The following is a 13524-nucleotide window of genomic DNA, read 5'->3' on the forward strand; positions in this document are numbered from 1 at the left end:
TTTTTTTTACTTATATATCCCTTCCTTGTACACAGCTAGAGAACTGTATAACTACTGAATAGTTATACCAACACATCTAAAATTGAATATTGAACAGACCAAAAGAAAAAAAATAATAGGTTCATTATTAGGGTTTACAAACACATAAATTTGCTTTTTCTTTATTATATTTTTATTATTTATTTTATTTTTTATTATTGCTCTTCTTTATTATAGTCAGAACTAAATGTTAATGTTATTTTTGCATATTTTCTATCTCAAACTAAGAGTCAGTAGGGGTGACTGAAATTGAAAGTACTAATTTCCTGGAAACTTCTGTGATATTCAGGATATATTGGTAAAATGCAATGGAGTCAGTAGGGAAGAGAAGATAAATTATTAAATTGTTTTAGTGTTTTTTAAGGCTGCAGAGGCTCTTGATGGCTATAGTTATTGAATTTTATTATTAATAATCATAATAATAAAAAGTATTTATATAGTGCCAACCCATTATGCAGCGCCGTACAATAAATAGGACTCCCCTAAACTATCCTCAAAAATGTCCCTATTTAGCAAGACAAATAAAAAAAGTGACAGTATACAGATAACATTATTATACAAAAGGAAGTAAAAAAATACAGAACTAAATAGCTAAACTAAAAATTACCCTAAATATACCTAAAAAGCCAAATACATCATAAAAAGGATAGATCTATCTTTTTTAAGTACATTTTCCTAAACTCCTAAACTTTGGAAGCTCTTTAATGAAATGAGCAGGGATTTTTGGGTGATTTGCTGCTAAATGTGTACAATTTCTCTTTCCTAAAGAGAAATTGTGCACATTTAGCAGCAAATCACCCAAAAATCTCTGCTCATTTCATTAAAGAGCCAGAGGAGCTTCCTTTTTAGTACAAATAAATGTAGAAATGCAACCTAGTTGATATTTAACCTATTTTAGGCAATATGAGCCAAACTATATTAGTTTACATTTCACAGTAAAATTCAACAAATTCAACATTTTCGCCAAATTTTCAATCTTGATGTGCCCCATTCAATTTTCTGTGCCATTTTTTGGCGGCAAACATCATAAAAGGTTGGATATTGCTGTACTATATGTATCTACGAATTCACGGCTCAATTCTATCTAAATTATATATTAGGAATAAAAGAATTCTACTGAACAATTCTACCAGAATTTTACTTGAAAATATAAATTATAAAGTGTTATTCTACTGAATTAAATTGAACCTTGTTGTGTTCCATGTCTCTTTGACCCAAGCCTTGATTATACCAGATTTTGATTTGAAAATTAAGAAATATTACAGGGTAGTTTTACCAGATTCTACTGGAGTTGAATTTTAATACAGAGAAATTCTGTAGTGTAATTTTTTGGACAAAGTTAGACATTAGTGTATTTGTTACTTTGGAAGATCATGTTAATTCCACCCTAATTCTAATTAAGGAAAGGAAAATTATATTGTGATTGGGTAATGAATGCAATGCTGTCCCCAAAGTTAAGTTCAAAGTAAAAAAATCAAATTTTCCATGAATTTATTTTGACTAGTTTTGATTTCAACAGGATGGACCATTAAAATGTGTATCTGTAAAAAATAAAACCCAAAAAACAGTTTATATTAAAATGAAAATATAATTTTAAAAATGTAAAATAAAATTAGCATTTTGTATAATGTTTTTTAATTTTTTTTTGTAATGTTTCTGTGTGCCCCACATGGGCTGAAAGGAGAGAAGCATTACTGAGACTTTAGACAAGTAATTGTTACAAACCATTTTCTTCTACAACTGAAGAGTTTCAGATTGCTTTACAGTTTGCTTAAAATCATAAAAATAAATCCCTTTAGGTATTGTGTATTCTATTGTAACTTTATTTTATGTGCATCTATATAGTAATATAGCAGAGTAGAGTCATCTAAAAGCAATGGTATGTACATCTGTCCAATCTATCACTTGCCATAAAATAAATTGTTTCCATACACTGTGCTGATGATGGCCAACAAGCCTGAAACAGCTGTACAAAGCTCTCTAATATTAGGTTTTATCTGTGCTATCAAACCATATTTCTGCTGGTACAATTGGTAGGAAAGAAACGATTTGCAAGGCTTCCCCACTATCCAAAAAATTGGAATAGTATCTTGAGGATTTGCGATGGAAGTTACACATTTGTTTTTAGTAGGCTGTAGTATGTGTTGCACTGGTTTCTTTGGGCTGATCTCACCACAACAAGTCTTATGAAGATGTCAGGAGACAATTATCTGGCCTCTCAGCATCCCCCACGCTTAGCTGATGATGGAAGTAGTTCCTGCGCTCAATCCTGCACTGCCATTGGCTCCAGGGACTTTATAGCCTCTCTGCATTCAGTCACCAAACCAGACCTGACCTGCTGCTGTTTATTTTGTTAGATTTACCATTGCTGACTTTGCCTGTTCCTGACCCTGAGATTATATGCGACCTGGACAGACCTTTTGCCCTTTACTTCAACTCCGCTTTTTCTTTTCCTTTGGATACCTTATCTGCTGGACTAATTACTCGTGTATGACCACTAGCTCTGTATTCTGGACTTGCCTCGTCTAGAACCTTGGTACTGTATTATCTGTGGGCTCCTGGTCCCCTGTCAGTTCTTCACCAGGCACCATCCCTTGCACACAGAACTCCTGGGGGCACCAGTTTGCTGGAACGGCACAACATGCCTCCTGAGGCTAAATGGGGGTTTGCCATAGGCAAAGAGTGCGGTGTTAGATTGGGCACATAAGGCCCTTTTGTACAGGTACCTTTCCTATGTCCCAATTTGCATTACATGACTGTTCAAGTATGCATAGGAGAACAGTAAAACATCAGCTTCCTTATATGCTAAGCTGAGTCAAGTGTAACACAAAGTATTTGCATGTGTCCTGAGCTTCTAATCATTTGAGTTCTGCTGCTAGAAATATCCAGACTCAGCCAGACAAAACAAAAATCAAAAGAAAACATAACCATAAATTGTAAATGCTGTACACCCGTCGTAATTCTTTGATGGTGTAAATAAATCTAGAAGGGAAGAAAGGTGGAGGGAAATTATAAAATGGTATGCCCCTTACGTACAGTATACTTACATGGATAAAAATTTGGCACAGTGAAAAATAATTCTACAGTGGTTTACCTAAATGCACAATATACCTATGGGAGGACTAAGGGGGTTGTAGATTGAATATAAAGTTTACCATTTCAAGAATTGAACTGGCCAAGCTTTCAAGTAATTAGCCCCTAAACATGACTTTGTGAAAAAAAAATCTGGGGAGCAAAATAGGTCAAGGGTACATGGAGAAACTTGTCCCAGGTAAAAAAAAGTATGTATTTTTTTCTGTAAAATTAATTTAAAGGTAACAGTTGGGGAGCCACATTTGCAAGTTATTGCAAAACTGCTGAATTTTGTGCCATAATTGTTAAGAAAATCAAAGGAACTTGCCAGAGCACGGCAGAAGTGAAATAATACTAAAAAGAATGTAGGTATGTAAAAATAATGTTTTCAGACCATACTTTAAGTTTGATTTACAGAAAAGCTACATGCTTTTTAGGATGGAATATGTTCCTCTAGATCCCCCTGACACCCCCTATCCCACTGGTCTGGAGGGAAACCTGGAGGAGGAGAAAGAAGGAGATACAATGGAAAAAAATCCTAAATGTTATTTTCTAATAACTCAATAAACCTCTGGAATATGAAGAATGGCATACTGTCTAAACATTTTTAAGTAGTATTTTTCTGGTTCATTTGACTAGGGAAGGAATTTTAGGAAAGTTATATTGGGTAAGAATCCTAAAATTTTATTTTCCCAAACGTACGAAAAATGTGAGGGAAGAAAAAGCGGTAGGCATAACAGAAAGGAATTCAAAAATTGTAAAATGGTACATGTGGGTGCCATAGTGATATTAGGTGAAAATAGTACCCACATATGGATGTAATGAAGTAGACTAGTGTGTGGCCATGAGGAACAAAAGACAAGAACAAGAACAAATGTTTATAATTTCTAAATTATGTATTTGGTATTTTCTTTATTTAGCCATTATTCAGTCCAATGGTGGCCATATTTTGACTTTAAACCAAGTTAACCCAGGACCCACCCCAGCCTATGACTGGACATTGAAGTTAGAAACAGAATGCTAATGTGATCCTCTATCTGTCACTCAACTTTAATTTCCTAATAATTGCTTCTTCAGCACATAAATAGATTGGCTCCTTGTTCTGCTTCTTTCTTTCACGCTTCAGTTCTGAAGTATAGGGAAATTCAAGAGGCAATAACGGACATACAGTAGGTAACAGCTGGGTCCCAGTGCAGAAATGGGCATTTTTACTCTAACCCCACACTTTGCCCACCGGTGGTTGGCCCCTGTAGGGTAAAGAAAGACTGGGGTTCTTGTGCAGCAGCACAAATTGCACCTCCCTATCTCCACAATTTATTTTGGATCTACCAACAACTATGTAGAGCAAAGCTCACTCGATCACAGATAAACTGTTTGGGCTGCTTAGGTAGGTTGTGTTTCAAATTAGTAAAACATAGGAGGATGTACGAGGTGTTTCAGCATTTCCAACAAGACATCTTAAGCATGTAAGTAATTTTACTGGAAAAAACATGTAATTATTCTCTGAATCTATTGACCTGTACTGAATATAGCTCACACGCAGAAGTGAGATTAACTCAAAAGGACATTAGAAACAGTGAAGGTAACAAGAGCTATTGATTGGTTGTTTATTTGTAAGATATATGTTTCAGTTTTGTGCTCACTGTGCATGTTACATTTTGTAAATAGATCAGGTGCATTTCCCTTATCTGTAGTTTTGTTGGAGAGTAAAGCTTCCTTCATAGCCTTGCCATGTGGTTACCGCCAATTGCAACTGACAAGCACCAATATGCAGCTAAAGTTTTCTTGGCTTTTTAAAACACTTGATTTTTTTAAAGCATTGCATTTGTCTTATACAAGAAATAAAGTAGTACAAGAAGTAAAGAATAGAGAAATTAATTTTTTTTTGTCATCCCAAAAGCTTCCAAACCACTCTTTAACCTTGTAAACAAAATCACTGCTTGGTAGGCATCTGGACAATGTTCCCTTTCAAGTTTGGTAAAATAGTTTAGTAGGAAACTGACTTGTGATGCTGCATAGAACATCTCAGTGTGTAGTGACAAACCTCTACAGCACCTCTAAAAAAAATGCCTGCGCAAATAAGGCCTGATTTATTAAAGCTCTTCAAGACTGACAACATAAACTATCATGGGAGAACCGAGGTGATCCAGGAAACCTGAAATGAATTTCCCAGAATTATTTCCTATTTGTTGGTAAATGTTTTTAATTCCAGAGCAGCTCCATTCCGGGTTTGCTGGATCACCCAGGTTTAGCCATGATTGTCTATCTTTTCCAGTTTTGGAGAGCCTTAAAAAATCAGGTCCAAAAGTGTCTACTGTAGACTGTTGCAGTACTGATTACTTTGACTATGTTCAGACTGAACATAGTCTTCAGGAAATTGATTTTAGTCAATGCTTTTTTTACTGGTTCTTGGACCTTAGACTTTTCAGGGGTGGCATCGGAGCTCTTCCAGCAAACATATAAGGCTACATGTATGAGTAGGCTTAATTTAAAGATGTATGCTGTAACAGACACCCAAGGCTAAAGTTTATGGGTGGCATCAGAGCTCTTCCAGCAAACATATAAGGCTACAAGTATGAGTAGGCTTAATTTAAAGATGTATGCTGTAACAGACACCCAAGGCTAAAGTTTAAGTATGTTGGACCCCCAATGGCTCTATTCCAATTCCACATTGGGGATTCAATGGGTAATGAAGCCAAGATGATACCCTGCAGCTTTTAAAGCACACTAGCAATGGCAGCTCATCTGACAGCTCTGTTGCCACATAATCACTTTTAAAAATCATTTTTTCCTAATAATGGGCATTAAGTTTTTGTATTGCTAGAGCAAGAAGAGGTAACTGATCAGTGGTGATATATTAGCATTGGCTAAAAAATGTTCCATATTACTATATTTTATTTTCAGTATTTTCATCATATTACCCCAAACAACATATTATGAAGCGCAGGGTTATGCAACATACAGTAACTTCTAGCAAGCAGAACTTTAGCTCACAGAAGATCTGTTAATTAATTATTGTTAGATCGGTTTCTCCAGTTATAGAACTTTGCACATCATTACTGCTATATGAATTCTTATATTGAATTAGTCTGTTAAATGATTATCACTGCAGGGATGACTTATGCTGCTCTGTAAATCAATATTAAACATGATACCAGGAAATTGTATCTTATAATTCAGCTATGATTTGAGATTGGTAAGATCTTACCATTGTATGTCAGTAAACAGACCTTCATATACAATCATTAAATGTTTCTTCTATCACTTTATATTTTAAATATTACTTTAATAAGTTAAATAAAATTAAAAGCACATGGACAGAATTACTTCTGTTAACCCACCTGTTTTAAAGGAAACTTGTAATTGTATCTATTGGACACCTTACCAATTCATTACATTTTTACTCTGACATAGATCCCCTGAGCCCAACCTGTAGTTTGGATACAATGGTGATACGGCTTTAATTGAGCTCACAGAAGGTGGGATTCTCCACCCTTTGTAATATACTACAGAAGAAAATAGTACCCAGTTGAATGTTACCAAAAAAAAAAGAAAAAATAGAAAAAGAAATCACAGTGTATGAAGCTGTGAGTGATAAAATGACTATCTGACAGCAGCTGGAAACTATAACATAACTTCCACTCAGTAGTAATAAATTTAATATGCCAGTATGTCAACAGTGCTGGTTTATGATCATAGATATACCGCAGTCAACTGTTACAGATTAAACACTTTACTTAAACAGATCAGAAAAGTGATGGCATGATAAAGACGTACATAGAATAAAAAAAGGTAAATATGTAATAGCTCCCAGGACAGTGAATAAAGTAAGAAATGACATATAAATCTATATGAAGATCATCGTAAAAAATGTATCTTAAGATATATGTAAACCTAAAATATGTTGGTCGGTGCATTTGGCATTATGCCTTTATACAGATTTTTCAAGCAAATAGTTTTTGTTTATCTGTTTTTTTACAGAGGTCGTGTCAGTAACAGTCTTTGGGTTTCAGGCTAGTAAAACGAATTAGCATTAGTGTTGTCAGACTGCCATCAAATCGGCGGTTAGGCCATTGGGCTGTCTATTTGATGGACCTGAAAGGCAAAAAAGCAGCCAATTTAATAGGTGTTGGATGGGTGGCTCTTAACATTTACACATTGATAAGATGGAGCCACAGTTATCAATACATGTTGGCAATACAAAGCTCATACTTGTAAAGGTCTGAAAGGGAAAGTCTGCCAGCACTTCTTTTCTGGGTACAGGATATCATTTATTCAAATGTACCCTGGCAATAAGTGTGGCACTTAGGCACATTTTATACGATATACCTTCTTTAGCGCACAGAAATCTTTTCTTCTCATTAGATTGGGTTTTCTCACCACAACAGAATATGCTGTTTCTAGATAGATCCCCAAGTAATTCCTAAAAAATGACGTGAAATATATAATTTGGCTTTGGGTACACTTTAATGATTCTGGTAGTGCCCCAGTTGCTTATCATTGTAAACAAAATAATACTTCAAGTGAATCCCTTTAGTTTCATATTATTAAGCTATTTGCCTCTAAGTTGATCCCTAGTATCTTTTAGAGGTACATTGTCCTTATGTATTCCACAAAATATCTTCTACATTATGATGATAGCGTTACATAACCATAAAAAAATAATATTCTCAGAATATTACATTTTTTTCTGAAATTCTTTTCTAAAAATCTTCTTACACCTTACTCCCCAAACAAGCATAATAAACTTTCTCAGCTGCTCCCAATATGTGGTATGTTTGTCATCGCCTCCCGGCTGCCCTCGTTCCTAACCTTACATTGCATAACTGACCATAAAGGCTTCATAACTTTTTTTATGCATCTTTAAATGTCACAATGTGCTTATCACAAACTGCTTGTAAAAATCGAGTTTGGCTGCAATTTATTAAATGTAATTGTTTGGTTAGCTGCCTACATTTTTGCTAAGTTCTCTTTAATTGCTTGGAGAATCCTGGCCTTGTAGAAAGTGAACAGCAGATGTTACCAACAGAAAAGAAACATTTGTGATTTCCATGAACTCTTTTTTGGTAGGACACATGACTAAAGTGATAGCCTTGTAAATGTGGATGAAAACAGATTAATTAGGAAATGGTTGGGACTTCTAAGTCCAAAAATGCAGAGCTAAAGCACGGACCTGTTTTATTGTATACAAAAGCCAATATTTGGTGAACCACCTACTTGTAGGACTTTTCAGGCCAGAAATTACCATTAGGTAAATAAAATTCTTGTCTTTTTATTGAATAACATTAAAATTATTTTTATAAAAATCATACACAAACATAATTAAAATCATTGTCAATATATTGTCATTTACTGATATAAAGATCTACAATCATAAAACACACATAGTTGATTACCAATCCAAAAATAATCATATTTAACACATTTACAATAATATTTATATCATTCAAAAATATGGATGGATGTACCTGGTAAAAATGGACATACGACACCCTTCCCACTTAACCCACCTAGCGGTATTCCTGAGTGGATTTTCCATGAAAAAAGTGGCAATCCCGAGTCTCACTCGTGGTCGCTTTAAATTTTTTAAAAACCCACTTACCTTGCTCTGTCAGCGACCTGCTTGTCCCCGCAGGTCCCGGGGACACGTCCTACTCCTCCGATCTCCAGCCGGGAAGTGCAGAGATGATCTCCGGGGTTTCCCGGTGGCGTCGGTGCGGGCGGGAGGATCGGCAGGAAATTTAAATAATTTGTAATTGAATTCAATACAAAATAGCTGTATTGAGTCCAATACAAAGACATTTTTGTATAATATATATATAATTATATATATATTATACAAGCTACTGCACAGTTATATTACATGTTAAACAATTTTTTACATTTATTTTTCAGTTTTTTTATTTAAAGTTTAATATTAAATTTATTAAATATTGGACATATTTCGGTGAATTATGCCTAAGAATTATAGCCTACAATGTCAAATAAATGTTTATGCAAAAAAAATGGAACGCTTTTTGCATGGAAATTTGGACAGAATTAGAACGCTAGGGGGGGTTAAGTTGGTATAAAGCATTTTATTGTATCTCAATAGAGTAGTGTTTTATTGTATCTCAATAGTGTAGTGTTTTATTGTATCTCAATAGGTCCTACTTACTTATCTAGATTTGGTCTGGACTGGCAGGCCTTTGTGATATCCCTCAGAAGGACTGATATAAACTTCCCTAATGACTAAGATTAAAATGCCTAAATCCCATCTCCAGGCAAAAAAAGAAAAAAAAAAAAGAAAAAGGAAGTAGACTTACAGTTTCTCTATTTTAACAATAAATATGAACTGTCTTAAAAGCATATCAAATTCTATTGTAAATGAGGATGAAAATTGCTAAATTAGGAAATGGTTAGGACTTCTAAAACCAAGTCCGAAAATGTAAAGCTCAAGCACAGACTTGTTTTGTATAATATCTCAATAGTTCCCACCAACTTAACTTGGTCTGGACTGCCTTAGTGATAATGCTAGGAAGCACCGGTATAAAGCTGAACAATGCCTATATCCCATCTTTTGGCATAAGAAAAAAATCCATTGGCTCACAATTACTCGAAAGCGTATCTAAATTCCAAAACAAAAATGTAATATAGTCTGGTCCTTATATCTGATAGCTGTATAAGTTTTGCTTTGCAGGTATCTTTTCTTTATTTCACCAGGCGATTTTGTGCAAAAACACTTCCTGTCCTTCTGTATCCTCACTTTTTTTCTCTTTATGAAATGAGCCACGACTGTCACACTGATTGAAATCCAAAAATATCTGCCTTTGTTCTTCTCAATTATATGGTGGATTAATGTAACCAGCAATTTACCAAATAAAGTTCAACAAATACTTAGTTGGGTTGAAGATAGCAAATTGGTGCACATACAAAATCTAATATAAGGTTGACAAAAAATAATTTTTCATAAAATCTAAAATCAGACATTATTTTACTATTTACAGTTAAAATACCCCCATATTTTCTTTCTGGCAACCACAGCGTTCATGTTCCAGACCGGGCCAGCTTTTTCAGACTTTTTATACATTTTCTGGCTCACCCCTTAAAACTAAACCTTAGAAATATAGAAAAAAAACACACAAATGAACACAGCTCTGTAATTATTACAACATTAATAAATAGTTTTTTTTTTGAGTGAAAGCAGTATGAGAACATAAATTTGATCTGGGTTCAGCCTTTTGAAGTCAATATGTAGAGCTGGAGTGTGATAGAAAGCAGAAATACAAGAAGCATATACCACTTGATGACAACAAGCAATTTGATAAGAGAAGAAAGCAGTAACAGAGAGGCCACCTCATCATTGTGCTGCTTCCCTGTTTATTGTTGCACCAGACAACCCAGGCTTGGTGCTAGTGGATTGATTGATGCTGGCCACAAAATTAGGGACCTCTATCAGCAGAAAAAGTCGAATTTCTTGATTGGTAGTGAATATTGCAGCAGCAGCTGGATTTGTTATCTCACCATCTTGGCCTATATCATTATCTTTGAAACAAGAGGCAGGTACATTTGCCGAAAAAAAAAAAAAAAAATGTTTGTAACAGGTATGGTGGGTGATGTCTTAATATGTCTGATGTCTGGGTAAGCACACATTGCCACCTTTAGCTTCCAAAGTGATCTCCTTTCCAATAAAAAAATCTGTTTGCCTCTAAAGTCAATCTGCACAACAGCCAACCAATCACAGACAACTGATTTTTGGGTTTTTGAATATAGAAAATCACGTCATAGTAAATATTGATCAAAAGTACACAGATCACGCCATATGTATTAGAAAATTAATCTAATCCAACCAGGAGCTAATTTCTGTACCATGGCTTCCCCACCCCACCATGGGAAAGGCAGAATATGTATATGCATGTATGAGCTGTGCTTTTGAAATACCCAATTTAGCAATTACCAATTGAAAAATCAATCAGATTCACTGGTCAGCCAGCAGCAATACGGAGAGTGGGACTCGTACAGATGATTCGAAAAAATATGTGACAGCAATTAATTAGACTTTGTATCCTTAATGCACAACCTACATAGTTTATAAACAGTTATAAGATATGGGAATTATTTTTCGAGATGTTGCTGTCCTTTTCTATGGTATTTCTGTTTTATTCTGTGAATAATACATAGAAGCAGTATACAGATCGCTTTGTTTTATTATTGCAATCTGCTCATTTCTATCACGTTCCAGCACACATGGAGCCAGTGTCAATGATGTCAGAGATTGGAGGAATTTTTCTCAGACAGAAATATTTACAATGTCACCAGTTCGCTGAGTAAACATGTCAAGGCTATTAGACTTCTCAGGTGGATTTATGAATTAGTAGAGGATTTGCTCATCAAGATCATAGCGCATAGCTTGGTAGTAAAACAATATATTGTATTATGTGCTCTCTCAATCCTCATTGATCATCTTAATTTTGGGTGGTCTATTTGTTTTTATAAAATTGGTTTCTTAGACCTAAAAAAAGCTTTAGTTTTTTGTTTAATAATCTTTCAAGCGGGGCTAGGATAAGGAAAAAATATAGGGGTAGTGGTGTTTGGAAGAGTTGGTGCAGGTTAATAAAATTAGACGTGATTCAATAAGTGCAGCTGAGACTTAATGAGCATTCGCTGGTTTTATTCAAATAATCTAAAGCCTTTTTGTTGGATAGTGTGGAAGGGTTTAGGTTGTATGTATGATAATATACTTTGAAAATGTATTATTAAATCTGCTAGTTATTTCCATTACATTCATTGATATTTTAAATTAGAAGAAGAGAGGAAAGCAGGGAGAGGGAACACTTTTCCTGAAGAAGCAGATGACACTATGAATTACTGCATTGGTTGACACCAATTCTCAAGTCACCATTCTCAAGACTTAAAGAGATAGAAATCCAAAATGTTACAACTTTCAACAGGAGTTGAGGGCAAGAACTCCAAAATAAGCAGATAACTGAGAAAGGAATTCCCCCCATTTTTAAAAAATTACTCTAACATTTAGTTCTGCTTCCAGGAAAGGAAGTGAAGGAAAATCATTCCAATCTACAGATAGCAAAAAAGAAATTGTACTTCTTCTCTCACATGAGAGGCTTACTGGATATGAGCACACTGTACTTAAAGTTTAAAGAATTTGTGATGTCAGGTACTAATCTTGAAGTGAAAACCTGGCTTCGAATTGGCATTCCAATTTAATGATGTATGTTTGCTTACACAGCTTTCTGTTTTTTGTATAAATTGTATTTTGTAATTGTGAAGCTCGGCTTTAAGGTTCTGCAAATAGAGATTTTCTTAGCATAAATTCCCCACTTGAATATGGCATGTATTGCCTTCTGCAGTGGGAAAGTTTATTAATGGGGTGAAAAATAGGGGCATGTGTGTCTGGATTTACCCTCATTTTTAAAAAGATGACCACTGAAAATATTTTAAATCTATGGGTGCAGTAGAAGTTTCTGAGCATCAGAAGTGCCCAGCCCCAGTCATTCCAAAAGAGCTTCAGAGATGCATCATTAGCATCATTGTTCATGGCCACCCTTATGTGACATGGAGATGACATGGAGACTCTTTATTTATTATGGTTAGAATAGCCTAGTTAGAATACCATTTGTCTTCAGCAGTGACATGCATTGATATGCTTTATTTTCCAGTTGATTTTTCCTATATCAAGCTACTATATCATGTTCCTTTATCATATATATATATATATATATATATATATATATTCAGTTTCTTAATGTTCTATTTCAAGGATGCCTCCAAGTCCCATTATTTAGGTTGTGATGAATGTACAGAGTGCCAAAAGTTCAACAAAACAGAGATCACATATTAACAGAAGGGCAACCAATCAATGACTAGCAAACTAAAAGCATGCCTTGTTGTGTTTGACATGGAGGTACAAAGGTCAAGTGCGCTGTTCAGCGGTGTTCACTCTGACATATTACTATTATTACAGAGGAGCTTTTTCTTCACAGCCTGGATAATCAACACAGCTTGTACTTTTTCATGTACTAGCAGATGTAGAACATTGATGTTTGCACCGGGAATGCTAGGAAAGGTCATACTTTAAAAAACATTAAATGAGCAATATGTACTGAATTCCTACATTGCTAAAAGTTTGTCTTTTAGGAAACTGGAGGGGCGTTCTTTATAGGAAATAAGTTAAATTTTCTTATCAATCACCATACCACCACCAGTAAGTAGCAGATATAGACTAGCAGTACAATTAATATTGCTGTGACACTCTTAGTATTTACATTATGTCATGTACATACCAAAATTGTATATCTGGTCCTGGAAAAAATAGGTCCACTTTAGCTTTAACTATACTTGGTTATCCTTGCAACCTGCACCTGCAAGAGACCAAATAGTACTTTTCACATTGCATGATGCCAAAAAGCTTCGTCT

At 34.8% G+C, this 13524-nt stretch overlaps 1 protein-coding gene across 1 annotated transcript in view; it reads left to right on the forward strand.

Annotated features, from left to right (window-relative positions):
• The first annotated feature begins 4533 nt into the window (after positions 1 to 4533).
• The window catches only part of LOC140329891 (lutropin-choriogonadotropic hormone receptor-like), a 44763-nt gene continuing 35772 nt past the window's right edge, over positions 4534 to 13524 (forward strand). The window contains exon 1 of the mRNA XM_072410283.1: positions 4534 to 4577. Coding sequence (XP_072266384.1) covers positions 4534 to 4577 — 44 coding nt within the window. The remainder of the gene's footprint in view (positions 4578 to 13524) is intronic.

This window comes from Pyxicephalus adspersus, chromosome 4 (genome assembly GCF_032062135.1).
Source record: "Pyxicephalus adspersus chromosome 4, UCB_Pads_2.0, whole genome shotgun sequence".
Classification (NCBI taxonomy): Eukaryota; Metazoa; Chordata; class Amphibia; order Anura; family Pyxicephalidae; genus Pyxicephalus; species Pyxicephalus adspersus.